Source organism: Ostrea edulis, chromosome 4 (assembly GCF_947568905.1).
Source record: "Ostrea edulis chromosome 4, xbOstEdul1.1, whole genome shotgun sequence".
Taxonomy (NCBI): domain Eukaryota; kingdom Metazoa; phylum Mollusca; class Bivalvia; order Ostreida; family Ostreidae; genus Ostrea; species Ostrea edulis.
This window is the reverse complement of record NC_079167.1, coordinates 41251082-41272256: the sequence shown is the minus strand read 5'-3', so window position 1 is coordinate 41272256 and position 21175 is coordinate 41251082. Positions and strand designations below refer to the sequence as shown.

Here is a 21175-nt window from a genome sequence, read left to right as displayed (position 1 = left end):
AGATGATACAAAGATATTGTACAAAATGAAAATACTATAATTCCTACTGTCTATTTGAATGAATATTACTATACAAAATTAATATTACATTTGTACATTAAAGTTTTCTCCTATGATTAAATGGAAAATTCATATTATTCCTCATCCTGATCCCACCTCTGGTGTGCCCAGTGATCCGTAATTTTGTATTTTTATAAGATTTATGAGATTAATCGCTGTTTGTTGTCTTAGCTTGTGTATTATCAAAGATGACATCGTTGGAGTTTTTTCTATTCCATTTGAAATTGGTAATGCTAAAAGGATATTGATTACTTAGCCTGAGGTAATAGTTTCTATCTGTTATCTCATGTTTCTGAGCGCCTGTTGCGTTATCTTCATCTCTCGGTTATAAAGCTTCATAGAAACTTCATCACACCTATCACTACCTCACAAATATGACCTGTAAAGTGGTGGGTAGGTGGGTTAAAATTCGCATTCATTGATGATTGATCTCTTTCAATGCGCAAAAACATATTGTGCAAATATATAATGTTGAAGGAATCTGAAATTATGCTTCCCTCTTCCTAATTTTAATATCTCCATAATATCGTTTATCCCACAGGGAATTATATCGCTTGGGTTCGAATTAACTAGTAAAGAGTAAAGTTGAAGGTATCAGGAGACCTATTCACAAAATATCTTACGACTAAGATCAAAATTTACAAACACGGTAATTTCCTCATTTTCATTTCTTGTAGACTTTCTTAATTAATATGTAAAGTACATTCATGGTTTATAAAAGTTGAATACATACTTGTGACCTTGGGATCGATATTTGATTATCAGACAGAATTATTTTTTTCATCTTAGTCATAAGTACCCAGGTTTGCTGATAAAAAAAACAACCTAATAGACCAAATGGTATAAAATTCTACTTTGTATCCATGTATAATTAATCTACATTATTACCAAGTCCCATGGGGATCCGGGTTGGAATAGTTCCTCAGTACTCATGCTTGTCGTAAGAGGCGACTAAATGGGTCGGTCCTTCGGATTAGACCGCAAAAACCGAGGCCCCGTATCACAGCAGGTGTCGTACGATAATGGCCATAAGCGCCCAGCATAGGCCAAAATTTTGCAACTCTTCACCGGCAATGGTTACGTCTCCATATGAAAGATTCTCGAACAATATACAACCAACCAACCATTATTACCAAAGTTCGTTCCGAAATTTCGTCTACTAACTTCCTAAGATATACAGAAATCTTTTTTTTTTTTTTAAATACAAATTATTTTACTCTGATTTACCTGGGATTTGGCAATGTGTCGCGCAACAGATGGTTTTGTTGATTGCAACAAGCAATTACAGAAAATGTGCTACATTAGATATCATTTTAAAGTTCAATTCCTTACCCCAATTCATAAAATGAAGTTTGTTATAGCTTTAAATGACTGAAAATTGTAGAACTGTCAGTACTTTCATTTACCACAGCCAACTCGACCACCGGTGCCACTAATTACCCAAATCAATTTCATTATTATAGAATGTCAATCACCAGTGTTTATGTAAATTGGATGAAAATAGACTTGATAAGAGCTGTGCATCTTTCTAACGACCTGTTATTAGCATAATTGATGTAACATATTGAATTATTAGTAATCAGAATTAATAATCGATTTGGGTCCTGTCATCCTTTTGGGGTAAATAAAGGAACCTATCAAAATACAGGGCTCACGATGGGTGTGACTGGTCAACAGGAAATGCTTACTCCTCCTGGGTTCCTGGTCTGGTGTATCCATGGGTCCGTGTTTGCCCTTCTCTTAATTTCGTATTCTTTGTGTGATTCACTGTAGGTTATCTCCACTTGTTCATTGATTAGCCGTGTTTATTTATTATTTAGGCACAGCTTTGCAAGACAAGTTCAGCATTGAATGTTCGAACTGGATAGACGAGGGTGTCTACATGGATCGAAACCTAACACGTGACAAGCAAAATGGCGAACCTCTGACCTACCTGTATGAAACTGTAACCAAAAGAAACTTATCTACTGGGATCGAAGACATAAAAACCGAGGTGTTCCGGGGAGGTAACGAACTGTCGTATAGATCACATAAGGTCCTGCTAATTTCTTTAATCAGAAGTCAAATTAAAATAATGGATAATGAAAAATGAAAATTGGATCTTAAATTGTGATAATATATTGACCCTGCTAATTATAGGTGAGAGCACCGTCAGTGATGTCCCCTTACAATTGGGAGATCCAGCATTCGACTACAATGTCACCGTTCAAGTTCATATATTTGATAGGATCGGGGATAAGAGCACCTTTTCAACCGAAATCAGGGTAATTTTTTGTGCGGAAATTTCAGATCAATTTTCATACACACGTGCATCTTAATTATATTTACATGATATATAGATATATGTAATTTAACAAAAATTGCACACAAATACGTTAACAAAACGTATTGCAATGCAGATGCACTTAAAGCTTATCATAATATCAACATATATACATGCAGGTTATTCCAATGCCGAATGTCACTCCAAACTCGAGTTCCGACACCGCCGCCATCACCTCGCTCTTCCAGTCCTTTGAATCGGCTTACAATATTACGAATGCCGGTGGAAATGATATGGGCGTGGTCAGGCTTATCAGCTCAGTCTCCTCCTACATCGTCGATTCAACTGAGGTATGGATAACGAATTATATCTTTCTTCACATACTGATTTTTACTACGGTCTACTCCATATACCTGACAAAGGCATTGAGTTCAAAGTGGGTTAGATCGAAATATCTGCCGTTTTGCTGGCTTTTTTATGATTTTGATATTTACCGTGCCAGGAAAACGTCAGAACTGGCGCCATTACGTAAACTGGAAATTCGCCGCCTCCAATTGGAGGCGGCATTCTCGGGCTGATTTTAAATACTTTGGAGTCGAATTCAATGTTAAACTCATAATTAATCAATAAAACAATGCTTCTTGTACTTACTAATATCGATAAAAATAAAATATCACTCCAGAATTCGATAGCAGAAGCACACAATTGTAGTCAACCGAATTTTCGCTGTCATTTGAGCGAACAAGTCACGTGACTAAACACAAAGCTTGACTGTTTGTTAAAATGTTTTCATGAGGCTATTTATGTGATGAAAGAATCCATAAAATCGATATTAGTAAGTACAAGTAAGTAAACTTGTTTAAAAATAAATTTTCGCCATATACCGTACAGTATATATAATTTCGATAGGACGGTAGGTCATGACACTCGCCCTAGGTCCTTCATGATAGATTACATCGAAGAAAGAGAGAAACCATGAAAAATGGGGCAATAACATTCCTTGTTTCCAAGTACAGCCATTTAAAGTTTTTCGTCGCGGATTAATTCATGTTTATCAAAATTTCAGGGAGATTCAACAGGAACTACGGAAGAGGACATTTTGTCTGGCAGTACGTCGGTGACCTCTTCCACAACAAGTCCAGTGACGAAATTATACCAAGAGGTAACAACACCGTTCAGAAACAATTTTCTAAACTACTAGTATATCATTACCTGCACGATTGTTTGTATTATACCCCAGGCAACGAAGTTACGAAGAGTATAATGTTTTTGACCCGCCTGTCAGTCCGCCGTCTGTCAATCCGCCAGTCCCTTTTTTTGTCAGTGCAACACCTCTGAAACCGCTCAACAAAATTTCATGAAACTTTGTAGTTAGTAGGACACATTGTGTAGATGTGCATATTCCCGGGAAATTCTGATTCAATAATTTTTCTGGGAGTTATGCCCCTTTTGAACTTGGAATTTCGAGCGTGTCTGTCCTATTCTTGTCAGCGCAACTCCTCCGAGACCGCTCAACAGAATTTCGTGAAACTTTGTAGTTAACAAGGACGCACTTTGTAAATGTGTATATTCCCAGAAAACCCTGATTCAATAATTTTTCTGGGAGTTATGCACCTATTGAACTTAGAATTTTGAGCCCATCTGTCCTGTTCTTGCAGTAATGCATACCATTACCACTCATTATGTGAGACATTGTCAAGCAATGTTGGAGCGCGGGGTATGTGAGCTTGCTCACCTCTGCTTTCTTTCATTTTTTACTGAATTGATTATAACAACTAATTAACACCATGAAAGATTCAAATTATATACTACCGGAAACGAAATCACACATAGCTTATAGCAAAGGTACATTACACATTCTAGTGCATCTAGAAGCAAAGGAAATAATAATATGATGAGCATATATCATTTGTTCTTTGATTATTTTTGTACCACAGAAAACAACAGAAATGACCAGCATGCTTCTACAAACCGTCAGTTCCGACTCAACCACCACAAAGCAATTCAGTCCGACAGACGTACAACAAATCTCGTCTGCTCTGGAATCTGTGACGCGGAACACAGCATACATCACCAGTGATTCAGCAGTGAGTGTAAAAATGGGAAAATTTCATAGGACGATATTTATTTAATTCAACTATGATCCTTTCTGTGTTCATGTTTTAGGTTAAACAAATAAATGTGTAATAAATATGTAATGAAATATACCGCTATAGTTATCCCTATCACATCCCAACCCTTGCCCAATATCAGCCCTTTGGTATATAGGGCCCCTGGTTGTTATGGGGTGTAATAGGGTAAAAAATATTAATCATTCACTACTCCCCGTGTTTTCCTTTGACATCTTTACAAAATGTAATGACATCCATTTATTCATAAATGCGCTGCTGTTGTGAACAATGCTTGTATGCATCTTGGTAAATTTATGACATCTATTGTAACTGCTGGAAATTCCGATAGAAATGAAAGTCAAATGTAAATATAATAAATCAATTTCATTTACGAAATACATGAGGGTATGAACTGCAACACTTCACACCGGCATACTTTTCATGAAGCGCGTTAGCGGGGTTTTTTTGGTGTTTTTTTTTTTTTTACTGATATCCCACTATCACATGAATATGGTGTTTATGTCACTCAACTGATTCGATACGCAAGAACATGATTTGTGTATGATCAATTTTTGAATAGAGGCAAGTTACTGGCAAATAAGGTAATTAATGTTACAAAAGGTTCAACAGTCTAACTTGAAGTCAGTATTTAGCAAATTATATGGTCGTTACAATTGTCTTATTTGCAAATACAACCTGCCGTTAGGTCGAATGCCGTTTGGTGTGTTTCATGTCAATAGCTAGGCTGTTATTCACATACCGATTTTGACTACGGCTTACTCCGTTTACATGATCAAGATAAAGGGCTCACGGCGGGTGTGACCGGTCGATAGGGGATGCTTACTCATCCTCGACACCTGATCCCACGTATGATGTATTCTGTGGTCCGTGTTTGCCCTACTTGTAGTTTTGTATTATTTATAGGAATTTTGATATTGATCGCTGTTGGTTATCTTTACTCTTTCATTTTAAAGGAATATACAATGTACATATACCTGGTATTGCTAATGTGTATATTTTCATTTAGTTTCAAAAGGAAATCAGCAATTATGCAAATGTATTATTCGTCCTTAAATTCAAAGTAAAAGATGCTGCGACTTTTAAAAAATATCTTACAATGCCCTTGAAACAGGTTGCCTCAACTTCAGTGGTCCAGGCAATGATGACAAGTATGAAGAATTCATCCATGGCTAAACCATTTCCCGTGGAAAGCTTACAGAGCATTCAAAGTTCTATACAAAGTGAGTGGAACAGATGTAGTTAATACTGCGTAACTTCTCTCATTAGTGCTCCTTTATATCTCCCGCAAGGCATCCATCACGGTATCCTACTCGTCATGAAAAACCAGTTGATGTTGATGACATCAAGAGTCAATATGTTGACGATATAAGAATAAAGACATGCTTCTTTAACTTGTTAATCAAATTAAAACATAATACGAATTTTTTTTTCATAAGAAACGTGTTTATACATTCCCAATCCTCTAACACCAGGTACTGCAAAGGTTTTGGATAGTATTTTGACGTCCATGTTACCTGCTGCTGTAATGGATTTAACCGCTGAGATCACAGTTGAATCTATCATTGCTGAACTGACGGATACACAAGAACAAGAAAAAACCCAGGCTGACCTTCTGGGAACTACAATGACCCCAATGACAACTGAGGAAATCCGGACAAAGGCCGAACTTTTGTACAAAGTCAGAATCGAAGAACAGCAAAAGCAACAACAACAGGCAGTCTTTGTGCGTTTTCATTTTTTTCTTTGTACACATTACGTACTTATATATTGTAAATATACTTTAATTTAGTGGGATTAATTTACGCTATATACGCGATCAAGACCTACAATGGCAATCCAAGAAATCCGAGTCATTCTCAACCTGCGAATAAAACAGAAATTGTTATTTCGCGGCATTATGACCCGTTTACAGTATTTCTGATCAAGTTTATCGTCATTTGATAAGGTAGATATTTTGGTTTTTCGATTACGAAAGGTTACCATTATGGTGATACTTTGAATGATTTATCTCACAGGCACAGGAAAACATAGGTAAAATCGAATCTGCATTATTGGACATGCAAGCCGTCCTTTTGTTAACGCAAGAGGTTGGCGAAGGAGCATCTCTTTTATCACAAGGCGGCCTGAAAGTCAGTACTGAGAAAGTTACGATCGCAAGTATCATGAACAGAACGGAGCAGCTTATTAGTGGAATCCAGCTCGACTTTGGAACCGACGGAAATAGCTCTGGGGATGGGAACCAGACAATACTGGACGTGAAGGTCTGCTTTCATTATAAATCTAGTTGTAAAATATTGTTGCTGTTTTAATGAGGTTAGATACACAATATGTGATTAGGTTGAATGCTGTCTGACATATGCGAATTATTAGGACGTGTTTCATACCGATTGTTAAGCCGTTCTTGGCACACTGATTTTGACTGCGGATAACTCCGTTTACCTGATCAAGATATAGGGCTCACGGCGGGTGTGACCGGTCAACAGGGGATGCTTACTCCTCCTAGGCACCTGATCCCACCTCTGATGTGTCAAGGGGTCCGTGTTTGCCCAACTATCTATTTTGTATTGCTTATAGGAGTTATGAGATTGATCACTGTTCGTTATCTTCACCTTGCATTAGGCCGTTCTTTACATACTGATTTTGACTACGGATTACTCCGTTTACCTGATCAAGATAAAGGGCTCACGGTGGGTATATAATGTGTCAACTGGGGATACTTACTCCTCCTATGCACCTGATTCCACTTCTGCTATATCCAGGGATCCGTGTTTGCCCTACGTTAAATTTTGTATTCTTGATAGGTATTATGAGATTGATTAGTGTCCATTATTGTCTCATTGTCATATATAAGTGGAGGGCTAATCTCTCAAAATATGTTGTAAGAAGATATTGTGCCGTTGTTGTTATTTTTCAGCGAAGACTATTTTGACGACATGCGCATTATTTAAACACAACACGTTATTGATTTTTAAAAACTTCTTTTCTTTTTTACACTTTCAAAAATAGAGTTGGATTTGTTTGGGCACTGTTAAATATTTGAAAATGAATAGATGAATAAAAGGAGTGAAATATATTTTGCACTGTTGTGAATTTAGATTGCTGTTCATGACAAGAACCCCTATATGTTCGGATCTGACGCCTCCGCAGTGACATCCCCCGTGACATCCGTCATGGTAAGCGGAGACATTCGCCCGGATGTGAAATTCGACAACAAAAGAAGTGTACAGTATCAGGATTACATACCGAAAATGGACCCCAATGATCCGGAGAAAATCATTTACATCTCATTCAGGATGGAAAACGAGGGGGACGTGGCCATCGCCTACGTGAAACCACACAATATGGATCCCAATGTACAGAGCACGTGGTCTCTGTACACACTGTATTTTGGTGATCTGACGTATCCAAAGTCCTCCTCCTACGACTTCTCTAAGACGTTAAGTACCGCTGACTGGACAGGATACGGGTTTAAATCTTTCATCAGACAAGGACTGTGTAGTAAAGGAACGTGTTATATTGGCCTCAAACCCATAGAAGGTAAGTAACACGGTATTGAATATGTTTAAAATGGAAAATTACCAATAAGTATACATATGTATTAAATTCATTCAAATGGTAAAAAAAAAGTAAGTATAAAAATGCGTTTGACTTTTAAAGTGGCAGACTACAGTTCGTTTGCTGTAAGAACCAGGAAAAAGCGTCAGGCGATTTCAGCTACAACAGCCGCGCCGTTAGGTTCCACAAACTCCACTTTGCAAGCAGTTGACGCCAATTTCAGTGTCATCATCGTGACGACGGGCTGCAGAGCGTGGGATGCCCGCGCGAAGGCTTGGGTTTCTAATGGCTGCACGGTACTGAACACATTTGTACTGTACTACCTTGATATTATTGATTATTCTGTGTTACAGACAAACCACCTCTAGGTCAGCAATTCTTAAAATTTAGGGTCCCCTAAAAAACAAGGATTAAAATCATACAGAATGTTTTAGATTTTGATTTATCCTTCCTATCGCATATTTGAGTCAGGATCATACACTGTATCTATAAATCTTATTCTAATAAGTGTAAATTAGAAAATGTAGAAGTTTTTTCCATGTTATGTTCAATTCATTTCAGTGTTACTCTGTAAGTTCTTAAACATTTGTTTCCTACCAATCTGTGTCATATCACTGCATTACAGGTCTTACCAATGAGCACTCTTAATGAGACAATATGCAGGTGCCCCAGCACCTCGTCAGGAAACATTTTTGCGTCAACCTTCTACGTTCCCCCCAACATGATTGATTTCAATACCGTTTGGAGTAAATTTGATCCTTCTAATGCAGCTGTTTATGGCACCGTAATCGCCCTTCTTGTGATTTACGTCATAGCAGCCATCTTTCTACGTAGAGAGGACAATAAGGATGCAGAAAGGGTAGGTTTCATTGATTTGCTCTGGTGCTTTTATGAGAATTTTATCAAGATACATGAACACAAAGAGGGAAGAGACATTGGGACCAAACACTCGTTTTCATTATGCAAACATGAAAAATTAATATTCCACGCAACTATTTCAATATTAAAGCTCCCCTCTTGCAGACATACATACTGAAAACATCGATGACACTGTTCTCACAAAATAAATTACACGAACAGAAATAGATCCCTTTGTTGAAGTCTGGATCTCTCTGATCTCAGTTCAAACGATTAAATGAACAGTAGTATTTATGGAGATGTAAAAGCGTTTGCATTTCACATTAACTATTGAAATACCACACGCATACAAACCTATGACATTCCCTTCTTTGTGAAAGTGATGAGTTGAAAGATTTCTGGGGTTTTGTTTGTGTTAATGTCAACATGGAGACAGGTCACAAGATAGGCCTGTCATCGTTGAATAAGCTGGCGGATTCACGAATATATCCCACTAAGAACACATTGTGTCAATACTTCAATTCTAGCATGAAGTGCATGTACCCTCACGTAGGGGATATTGCATTGTCGCAGATCCTTACTTGGACGCATGTGACCTATAACAAATTTCAGTATATGGATTTATAGCAGAAAACTAACGAGAAAACGCCCAAATTTGTAATTAAAGATTATCCAATATATTTTAGGATAAACTTTGTAATACCAATCGCTATCGTTTTAAGTTCAAATGATTATAAGGTGAAATTCACTTTAGGTGCAAAATTAGCTTTCAGATATGAATTATAATCTTGCTCCCATGGGTAACAGCTAAAGCAATCATCACATAATACTATAGTTTTTTTTTATTTTACGCGAGTGCTTAATAAGGGGAAATGACTTGTATACATCAATTCGCATGAACATGAATTCGCGTGTCGTTATTCAAGAGTTCTTGCAAGTATTTTACCAACGAATGATGCCTCTCGCGAAATTACGCGATAATAGATTCCTCGGGTATGTTTGGGAATCTACAGTATACAGTTGATCAGTTATACATTTTGTATATGTATGAAGCTTAGCTTGGTGGGAAGGGGGATAAGTCAAAGTAGGACTGAAATTCACATCAAGGTGGTTAAGGTGAGTTTTGTTGCCCATGGGTCTCTTGTTTATTACGCTAGATCTGCTTTACATCTAATGAAATGCTCTTATTTATCCCAAGGGAGACAAGTTCTGGAACCGTGCAGAAATATTTTTTAACATTTGAAAAGTAAAAAGTTAAAAGAGTAATTTTGAAATGAGAAATCCATGGCCAGGTCAATTTCGTACGAAAAATATTATCTTTCTCACTCTTTCAATGGAATTTAAACCAAAGAGGAATTCACTATAAGTAGAAATCCACTTCCGTCCCAGCTCGAGGGTAAATTCCGGACCTTCATAACCACACCTCCTCGTACCGCGTGACCAGCTCGCTAGACTGCTGGACCATCAAATCAAGTTGTATAACTTGCTTTCAATGACGATGGAATTCTCGCAACATTCTTGTAACGGTATTGCACGCTACACGGACATGATCCATAGGGCAGTAAATTCTAGTATCAGTTATGAGATTGGTCACTATTCGTTATCTTCACCTTTCATTCATAGTTTAACACTGTAACAAAGTATTTCCTAGACTATGGGAATACTGATCAATAGACACGACCAATCTCTGTTTATCGCGTGTTAGTGTCAAAATACGCTTTCGTCATTTAAGAAGGAGTGTTAATAACTCCATTTTTGTCCTAGAGTATATGTTTCAATACGTCACTTCTGTTAGAATTGAATTTTATTATACGGATGTGTGAAATTGTAGTTTCCAAAGACACAGATAAAAGTATGTGTCAGTAATACCTGTAATGAATTATCTCCCTTTTTTGAAAGTGGGCTATTCACTTCCTGGTGGACAGTGACGCCACTGATGACTATTTCTACATGATTACGGTTCATACTGGTCTCAGACGTGGAGCAGGAACAAAATCCGTGGTCAATTTCGTCCTGGCGGGGGAGGAGGACGACTCCGGTGTACGAATCCTCAGCGACGGCATGAAAGAGGTATACTTATCTCTGAAATCTGTATCAAACTGGTAAAGGGTTTACAAATTCCTGTTGTGACTACAAACAAAGTTTTACACTTGTTGGATGTCAGTTTGTGTTTAGTATGATCACCGGACCACTTTTGAATGTATGTAAAGCATTTGAGTACATTAAAACATGATTATAGCGAACCTCTTGGGCCAATGAAAAACAGTTCCTTATAATCAAACTTCGTTACTCTCAATGAAATGTTCGGTTTCTTCCTCTCATAGGGAAATGAATATCGTTTCGCAGAGTTAATTTGTTATAAACATATTTTACTGTATTCAAATGATTTTTTTCATATATCCCAGAAGCTCAAACATCTAATTTGTGTAGGGTTTCAGTACTGGCAGTGTTAAGAAGTTCTTCATGGGTACAAAAGATTCTCTTGGTTCGCTAACTTACATACGTGTCTGGCATGACAATTCCGGATCTGGAGACACTCAAAACTGGTATCTTAACAAAGTTGTGGTGGATGACCCTCAGACCAACACGAGGTATCAATTACAGTAACTGTTTATTCATCCATGTTGATTATTTGCTTCTATAAGGTAAAATGCTCTCTGGCATGTTTCATACTAGTTGTTAGGCCATTCTTGACATACTAATTTTGACTATGGATCATTCGGTTTACCTGATCAAGATATAGGGCTTACGGTGGGTAGAAGGTCAACAAGGAATCCTTACTCCTCCTAGGCACCTGATCCCGCCTCTGGTGTGTCCAGTGGTCCGTTGTTGCCCTACTCTTGATTTTGTATTCTTTATAGGAATCCTAAGATTGATCACTGTTCGTTATCTTCATTTTTATATTCAAGAGAAGTTTATCAAGATTTTCGTTTAACAGATATGTGTTCCTTTGTGACCGATGGTTGGCATTGGATCAAGATGATGGACAGGTCGAACGGGTCGTTCCAGTTTGCGGAAGAGACAATCTAGTGGCATTCAGTACTCTATTTTCCCAGCATGCTCAATTCAATTTAACCGAAAACCACCTCTGGCTTTCTCTCATGATCCGCCCAGAAAGAAGTCCATTCAGCAGACTCCAACGTTTATCATGTCTGTTGGCTCTCTTATTCCTGACAATGATTGCGAACGCCATGTTCTTTAAATCCTCCTCTGAAGACCAAAACACCAACGAAGTCCAGATTGGTTTCCTTCGCTTCTCTCTATCCACTGTCTATGTATCTTTAATCGGAATAGCATTGACTACACCTCCAATCATGTTTGTCACAATGGCATTCAAAAAGTGTAAACCGAAAATGGAAATAAACCACAAAAATGAAAAAACAGCTGCAGACCTGAACGTAAAAGTCAAAAGAAATATGAATGAAGGATTGAAAAAGAGGGCTTTTAACGGCGAGGATTTCTTCACCAAGGACCATCTCCCATTGCCCCACTGGATTGCTTATGTTGCCTGGGTTGTCGTGTGGTTAGCTGTCATTACTTCTGCGTTTTTCCTCATCCTATATAGTATGGAATGGGGGAAATCTAAGGCCGAAGAATGGCTCTCTTCTTTTTTCTTCTCCTTCTTTGAGTCCTTGATTTGTGTCGATCCATTAAAGGTATTTTTATCATACACACTTTAAGCTTTATTAAAAAAAAAAACAACTAACTAAAACGTAGATCTGAAATTACTACTTACCTGTAAAGGAAATAATAGATTAAAGAAAATGTATCTGTGTGTATCTTAGGTAATAGTTATCGCTGTCTTGCTTGCAATGCTGTTTAAACAACCGGCAGATGGCGAAACACCAGGGATGGATCTCAGCAAGTTAAAATCAGCGGCCTCTCAATATAATTCCGGCTCAGAACGCAGTTACATGGGTAAGAATTTATTAGTTTATTGGAAAATTCTCAGTATTTTGGAACATGGTTTTCAGTGGCAGTCACATGTTCTAAATTGCATTTTCTAACCTTCACAGTTAATCTGTCGATGTGATGGGAATATTGTAAACCAAAGTTTATTCGCGACGGGTTAGAATAGATCCTCTGTACCCCTTGCTTGTCATAAGAGGCAATTAAATGGGGCGGTCCTTCGGATAAGACCGCAAAAACCAAGATCCCTCCCTGCTCAAATGCCATAAGTGCCGAACATAAGCCTCAATATTGAACCCCTTCACCGGAAATGGTGACGTCTCTATGAGTGAAAAATTCTCGAGTTGAACGTTACACAATATACAGTCAATCAATCGCGACGACAATGTTTCGCGATTTACCAGCTATGAACTAGTCCATGGCGACTAATTTTCACGACAGAGATTATCTTAAACATACAAGAAACATTAAAGTACTGGTTCGTTGCGAGAAATATTCGCGATGATGATGTTCTCGCGAAAATTTCTCGCACGAGAATAAAAGTTGATTTAATGCGACGGTTTGTAATTGTATAGATGTATAAAGGAAAATTAGACCTTTATATTATATTACATCATCTGCATAAGGTGTTTATGTCTCTCAACTGATTCGATACACAAGAGCTTGATCTGTGTATGATCAGTTTTTAAGTCGAGGCAGGTTACTGACAAACAAGTCGATGTTATAGGGGGTTCAGCAGTCTTTTTAAAGTCAGCATTTCGCAAATTCTATGGTCGTTAAATAATCCAGTTTGCCAAGACAACCTTTCATTGGATCAGATGCTGGCTGACGTGTTTCATACCTATTGTTAGACCGTTCTTTATACGCTGATTTTTGACTACGGATTACTCCGTATACCTGATTACGATATTGGGCTCACGGCTGGTGTGACCGGTTGACAGAAGATGTACCTGCTCCCATCTCTGGTATATCCAGGGGTCCTTTTTTGCCCAACTCTTTATTTTTTTATTCCTTATAGGAGTTATGATATTGATCACTGTTCGTTATCTTCACCTTTTCAGTTTATATGTATATATACAGGTAATTGACAAGGGTACTTTATACATTAATGTCTTAAATTACAAAATAACACTTAACTAAGAATACGGAAGGTTAATGTTTTAGAACTACACTGATTCCTCTCCCAAGCTATGCACTGTACTCATGATACTATTGAATGTACTACACCAATTTACCTTCATAAATGTTACATTAACCATAATGCTACTGCCATTTTCAATACGTAGGCTTTTGGGAAATGTGTTTCAATTCATCTTATGTGTATGCATTGTAGCATTCGTGAATGGGATATTCAACAAATCCGAACCTCCGCCTCAGTCAGATCTGGAAAAGCTGAGGGCAAAAAGAAAGCAGGAACTCCGAGCACAGGAGGCGCTGATGAACCTCATCTTTTATGCCATTTTCATGTTTATCATCTATAGCATCAGCTACATTGAGCGCGACCATAGAGCCTTTTTCATGAAATCCAATTTAGAGAACTACCTCGTGGGCCATGGCTATGGACAGTTGGGTTTCTCCGGGGTACACATCTTTGTGTCTACCATTCTGCTTCAGCTAGTGCCTTCTTCTATACATTCTGTGAACAATATCGTTCAAAAGTTTTCAAAATAGACTTTGAAATATTGAAGTTAATGGTGACATAACTGTCATTTTAACAAAATATGAGTTTTTACGTCAATTCACCATTCTCAAATTAAATGGCGATCAGCTCTCGGCATGTTTGATTAACTATTTAAAAATATTTTTTATTCACAGATCAACCAAACTAAAGACTTTTATTCCTGGATGGATAAGACTTTCATTCCAACTTACTACCCAGAAACGCAATACTCGGGTGCCAGTCTGGGAGTTCAAGATAAAAAGTACTTTGGGGACCTTTCAAGCATTCGTGTAGGACCTGGACGACTTCGACAAGTCCGCATGGGAAAGGGTACTCTGTCGTACTTTCTTCTAAAATATTCATTCAATTTTAGGCAAACGGGTGTGACCGGTCAACAGAGGATGTGTACTCCTCATAAGCACAAAATCACACCTCTAGTGTGCCCAAGGGTCCGTGTTTGCCCTTCTCTTCATTTTCTTTCTTTTATAGAATTGATGAGATTGATTTCTCTTCGTTATCTTCACTTTGTTGAGAAATAATACATTTTCATCAAATGTTTATTTGCTAATAACAGTAGATGGAGTAGGAAATAAACCATATATCATGAGAGACTGATGCATATTCAATAATTTATGTTTCGTGAGAGACTGATGCATATTCAATAATTTATATTTCGTGAGAGACATGCATATTCAATAATTTATATATCATGACTTATGCATATTCAATAATTTATATTTCGTGAGAGACATGCATATTCAATAATTTATATATCATGACTAATGCATATTCAGTAATTTATATTTCGTAAGAGACTGATGCATATTCAATAATTCATATATCATGAGAGACTGGTGCATATTCAATAATTTATATATCATGAGAGACTGGTGCATATATTCAATAATTTACATATCTGAGAGACTGATTTATATATCATGAGAGACTGATGCAAATTCAATAATTTATATATAGTGAGAGACTGTTGCATAATCGTAATTCATTTCAGGGGAATGTTATTACCATAAACTGACTTGGCCTTACTACTGTGTTAACTACTACGACATGTATCAAGAGGATGAGAAGGAGTACTGTCTTGGATGGAAAACTTTCAATGCTACTGCTTGCGACACAGCTGAATACAAGGCCCTCTTCCAAACGTCGGAAGCCTGGCGATTCACGAAAGCTATTGATATTTGGGGTCTCCCATTAACAGGCGAATACAATACGTACGGGGGAGGTGGTTACATCCTTAAGTTACCGGCCAGCAGACTACAGGCCAAGAATCTGATGAGCGAACTGGAAACTTACAACTGGATTGACAGGGGCACCCGCGCCATCTTGGTGGAATTTACTCTTTATAACCCAAATGTTAATCTTTTTACTTATGCAACGTACATTACAGAAATAACAGAAATGGGCGGGTCTTTCACGTGGACCGAGACCAATCCGTTTAGACCGATAGTTTCACTGGATGCAATGGGAACCTTTGCCATGATTTGCTACTTTGTGTACATTGTGTATCAACTTATTCTCACTTTCAATACATTCAAGGGAATTCGAAAGGATGGACTTTGCAAATATTATAAAGTAACTTGGAACATTGTGGATACCGTCTGTTTGTTTCTGGGATATGCGGCTATCACCATCTTTATTCTTAGACTGATGTACACAAATACAGCCATGGACAAGTTTTACGACGACAAACTAACAGGAGAAAATAATTTCATCAATTTCTTTCATATTGTTGTTTGGGATATGGTATTTAACATCCTCATGTCCATTCTCGTGTTCATTGCCACTCTGAGAATACTTCGAATCCTCGGTTATAATCAGAAGCTGACGGAAATCATAACCGTGGTCACCAATGCCGCGCGAGAAATCATGGGATTTGGTGTCGTCTTCGGTATGGTGTTTGGAGGGTATGTCATATTTGGGTATCTTATATTCGGACGTACCCTTTACGAATACAGAAGTATTTTCACCTCTTGGGGAACTTTGACAAACGCCTTGATTGGTAAAAACAGTCTGGACACCATGATCATGGCAGCCCCACAGCTCGCGCAATTTTACTACTTTACATACGTATTCTGTGTTCTCTTTACACTCATCACAATGTTTGCTGCCATACTTAACAAAAGTATCAACGAAGTCAGAAGCGACGCGGTGCAGAAAGGTGACATGTTTGGTATTGTTGATATGCTAACCAAGTCCTTAAAGGATATCATTGGTATTGCATACAAAGCAGATGTGCCCGTCTCCAAAAATACGGAAGCAAAGAAAAGTAAGCTTTGTCAATAAACACCATACCATTCCATTTCTATAGTGTAAAGTTTGAAATTTAAGGAGGTATAATACTGCATTGTTATAATATAATGGCTGCCTTCCTTTTAAACCACGAATGAAAATATTAATATCAGCAATATTTGTATATGTCTTTTAAATTTTGTTGAGTAGTTCAGCCGTTAACGTGTCAACTGCTGATCTGTAAATCGCGGGTACGAGTCCAGGGAAGATTTTAGATTCTTTTTTCATATCAAATTCTACTAAAACTGCATATTTCGACTAAATAAATTAAATTTTAAAGTGTTTAATTTCAAAATAGTATTGTACTTTTCATCCACTACATCAAATTTCTCTGGTGTGTTATTCCTCCTTAAGAAAAGTATTTTGAAAATACCTGCTTAGTATTGCTGTAGTTCCTCATTTGCTTAACGAACTGTGCACAGATTAACGCCTTTCTTAAAACGCAGCAAAACATAAATAATATCAATTATCTTCGATCTTTAATACGTATAGTTTTTGCATGTTTTCGCGCACTTATTTTAAAGGGACATGGACACGATTTGAGCAGAAAGTTTTCAAATTTTATTTTTTGATTTTTAATGTTTAGAGCAACGTCGGAAACCCACGGTCGGTCACTCGTGGATTTCCGACGATGGTAGTGAAGGTACATGGGAGATACAGAGTTCACAAGTCCTTGTTACGTAAACAAGGCTCGTGTAATGTTTTTATTTACATAGGTTAAATAAACTAGTAAAAGTTTCGTTTAAAGCGGATCTTTTCAATTTATAAGTGAATTCTTAACGCAATTAAATATATTTTAGTGTTTGGCACATCTCTTTTGTTTTAAACACGATATTTTCTATCAAACAGTCTAATGTAAACAAAAACATGGCACGAGCCTTGTTTACATAACAAAGAATTGCGAGTGCCGTATCTCACTTATAACTCAACAACTGATATTCAAATTTTGGTTGACCATTAGAAATACTTTAGTTACGCATAAAAATGGAAAATTAGAATTTGAACATTTTCAGCCCAAATCGTGTCCATGCCCCCTTTAAAGAACCAAAAATGTCACGACTGCTCTTTTTCTTTGTATATTTAAGCGCGCTTTATTTGCTTTACAGAGTACATGCAAAGCATTCCTATGAATGCTAAGTTTGATGCTCCAAACATACTGAGACTGGTGCGCACTACCCTGGGCGAAGTCAACAACGGAGAGGTGGGTACTACCGCAGGGGCGTGTCGATTAAACTTCATTCTCTTGGGGGTAACACGGGGTAGCTCAGTGTAAGCCAACCGCTAAGGAGATAACTTTATTGAAAAAAAATGGGTTGAAGCGTTCTTTCAAAAGAAGCCATGGCCCTACTGAGGGCCTTAAAGGCCTCATGAAGTGAACCCCCTCCCCCTAATTTCAATTCTTGAATCTACTCCTGCTAACGATACAATTATATTGATTGGTATTTTTTACTAGTTACTCTTGAGTTAATTTAATATGATTAATATAATGATAATAACAATGCAGCTACATGTATGATAAAGATATCGATCTTGTTTGAGACAAATCTAAATCAGACTTCTTAGATCCGCACCCTATACTATACGGCGCGGATCTAAGAAGTCTGATTTTAATTAGATTGAAAAAATATTCCAGGTAAGTAGAATTTAATATGTGGTATTTATCATATGATCAATAGATTCTTACTATGGTTTTTATAATTATTCATTCAAAAAATGAATATGTAAATGTAGTTTTTGTAATAGGCAGTTTTATTCAAAATGTGGAATTAATAATAGTCGCCCACTCCAGCGTCATTTTGAGAGAGAAATGCTAACCCTCATGCTTCGAATTTTTTGCAAATTTTAGGATTTTTTACTGCTGGTAAAATGCTTGCACTCGCTAATGCATGTGAAATTGTCCACTCGGACTTGCACTACAGTTTTGAAAGTCTTAGAAATGTCTCCTCCTCGAAGGGATACATTTCTCTGACTGATTGGTTTTTTTTTCTCCGCTTCGTCTCGGCTATTTTTAGAAGAGACTATACCTCTTGCTATCATGGTGTTTCCGATGAAACCGTAAACAGCGAGGTCTTGTGGTATAGCAGGCGTTTGCACGATATGTAACCAAAACCTTCACTGGGCTAGGGTCATAGGTCAAACTGGCTTTTCACATTCGGCTGATGCGGTATCGATATCGGTGAAATTTGAAACAAACAAATTTAACCCATTATGATTTACTTTTGACCTTAAAGTCAAATGGTTGATCCTTTCCCTTTTGAATAAAGCGGTCAGTGTTTGTTATGTGTATACAGTGTACATTTACAGAAGATGACGTGTCGCATAGCTCGATGATAGTCTTATGACCTTAACATCAAGGTCAATATTGCATGTGTTTGTTTACACTTCATGAATTTTTGTTTAAATTACCATTTTTGGCAAATTTATGCACTCCGGAGGATGACAATTCTTGATTAATAGTCACATACCTACCTTACCGTTAGTTAAGATCACGACCATAGTCATGATTGATTTCTATACATATATACATGTACCTATACATGTATATTCTTTTTATTTAAGATGACCGACTTGAGTGAGCTTTTTCTGATCACAACCTGTCTCTCGTCAGTAAACAATGCATATTTTTTTCTTCCTCTCAAAAACCACTGAGCAATTTTCAACCTAGCTGCATAGCTGCAAAACTGTAGCTCTCTGAGAAAATACTGAAACAGATCCGGGAGCTATGTACAGATCCATCCCTAATTTAAAAAAAAAAAAACCTTCGATTTACGGCGCACAAAAATGTGCCCTGTTGGGGCCTCATGTCGATGGATTCTTGTATTGCCGTCTGATAAGTTTAATATAAAAAAAATTCCTAACATATTGTTCTACTATGCGTGTTTTTTATATTAAATTTATGAGACGGTGATGCAAGAATATAGCGATACAAGGCCGCAACCGTGTACATTTTGTGCGCTGTTAATTGAAGGGTTTTTGGCCGGGTTGTACGAAGTGCAAATCCGGTCTATAGTATGGTGAAGTGCGGGTGGGCGGTCGGTTTGGGAAATTTTGTGAAATCAACTCCTCCTACAGTTTTTTATGTACAACCTTGAAACTTTGCAGAAAGTAAGTATATATATTGAAGTTATGCACTAGGTTTTTTTGAAGTCTGACCTTTGTCGAATATGGGCGCTACAGCAAAAAGTTGTTACTTAAAATAGAGTTCAACTTGAAAAAGGTAAATGAGATTATCTTTTGTGGTTAAATTTAGTTGCACTACCTCTGAGGAAAAATTCAATTATATATGAATGTCAAATTTTCTGGGCATGAGTTGTAAATTTGCAATATAAATAGAGAAATTCTGTTTCTTTATCATATAATCATATACAATTCAAGCACCTGAAGTTATTGTTCATTTTAGTTATTATTACTTAATATTACATATATCAGCAGTGCTCCAAGTTGCGAGTAAAACGGTCGCATTTGCGACCAGAAAATAAATTTTGCGACTAGAGATTATAATTAAGTCGCATTTTCGCGAGTGAGGAAAATTTGGGCAACAGTAAAATTTTAGAATCGGGATCGGAAGTCTGAATAAATATTTTTAGTCTCGGTCAAAACAATCAAGATGGCGGGAAAACGAGGTTTAGAGCACTTTGGATTTATCAATAGTAAAAAACAGAAGCCTCAGCCTTGTACATGTAACAAAGAAATTCAAGAATCACACGGGGAAAGTTCTGCATCAAAAGATGGCGTAGCAATGTCTAAAGAGAAATGCAAAAGTAAAGGAAGAACCCCAGTCCTGAAATGGCGGAGGAAATTTTCGTGATGGCAAACTGTTTTGCAGAATTTGTGAGGCCAATAAGCCAGCAACGTCCACAATTTCTAGACATCCATTGTCCTATTTCGCCACGACCGAGTGTACATCTTTCAAACGTGGAAATGTGACTATTCACGGTAACAGTAAGAGACATGTTGTCCGTGACTGCATTATTAGCAGTAAGTCGAGCGGGGCAACAGATAACTACCACCAAATAAATCCCTACCCAAATTATTTACTCTAAATATTGCAACCCGGCCAATTGAGTCTTTGACCCATTTTTTTTATAAGGGGTGGATATGTAGCTCTCTGATCTGTCTTAGTATTTTCTCAGAGAGCCACAGTTCTGTAACTATTTTCAACCCAAACATTCCAAGGAGAGAGAGAGAGAGAGAGAGAGAGAGATAGTATGTTCAAGTCAAGGATGGAATATCTTTCCAATGGAGATAATGAAGAAATGGTAAACATGTGGTAGGTGAAAAGCCTACACTTTGCAGAAATGCTGCTTAAACAGTTTACTCCAATATATTGAAGTTACTTATAATGAACTGTTATTTCGAAGTAAAAATAAATATCCAGTAATATTATTCATATAGTTATATTGAACTATGAATATAATAAGCAATTCGGGT

At 37.3% G+C, this 21175-nt stretch overlaps 2 protein-coding genes across 3 annotated transcripts in view; one reads left to right on the top strand and one right to left on the bottom strand.

Annotated features, from left to right (window-relative positions):
- The window catches only part of LOC125670090 (uncharacterized), a 675065-nt gene that overhangs the window by 361552 nt on the left and 292338 nt on the right, over positions 1 to 21175 (bottom strand). The gene's annotated exons all lie outside the window — the stretch shown is intronic.
- Positions 1 to 21175, top strand: part of LOC125670134 (uncharacterized) — a 73621-nt gene that overhangs the window by 44890 nt on the left and 7556 nt on the right. For both annotated transcript variants that reach the window (XM_048905118.2, XM_056162641.1), the window contains exons 7-25: positions 1881 to 2066; positions 2200 to 2324; positions 2503 to 2673; positions 3390 to 3485; positions 4261 to 4410; positions 5567 to 5675; positions 5928 to 6178; positions 6471 to 6716; positions 7551 to 7992; positions 8113 to 8306; positions 8636 to 8869; positions 10768 to 10938; positions 11299 to 11459; positions 11807 to 12524; positions 12654 to 12786; positions 14111 to 14358; positions 14593 to 14767; positions 15447 to 16721; positions 17851 to 17945. In XM_048905118.2, coding sequence (XP_048761075.2) covers positions 1881 to 2066; positions 2200 to 2324; positions 2503 to 2673; positions 3390 to 3485; positions 4261 to 4410; positions 5567 to 5675; positions 5928 to 6178; positions 6471 to 6716; positions 7551 to 7992; positions 8113 to 8306; positions 8636 to 8869; positions 10768 to 10938; positions 11299 to 11459; positions 11807 to 12524; positions 12654 to 12786; positions 14111 to 14358; positions 14593 to 14767; positions 15447 to 16721; positions 17851 to 17945 — 5180 coding nt within the window. The remainder of the gene's footprint in view (positions 1 to 1880; positions 2067 to 2199; positions 2325 to 2502; positions 2674 to 3389; positions 3486 to 4260; positions 4411 to 5566; positions 5676 to 5927; positions 6179 to 6470; positions 6717 to 7550; positions 7993 to 8112; positions 8307 to 8635; positions 8870 to 10767; positions 10939 to 11298; positions 11460 to 11806; positions 12525 to 12653; positions 12787 to 14110; positions 14359 to 14592; positions 14768 to 15446; positions 16722 to 17850; positions 17946 to 21175) is intronic.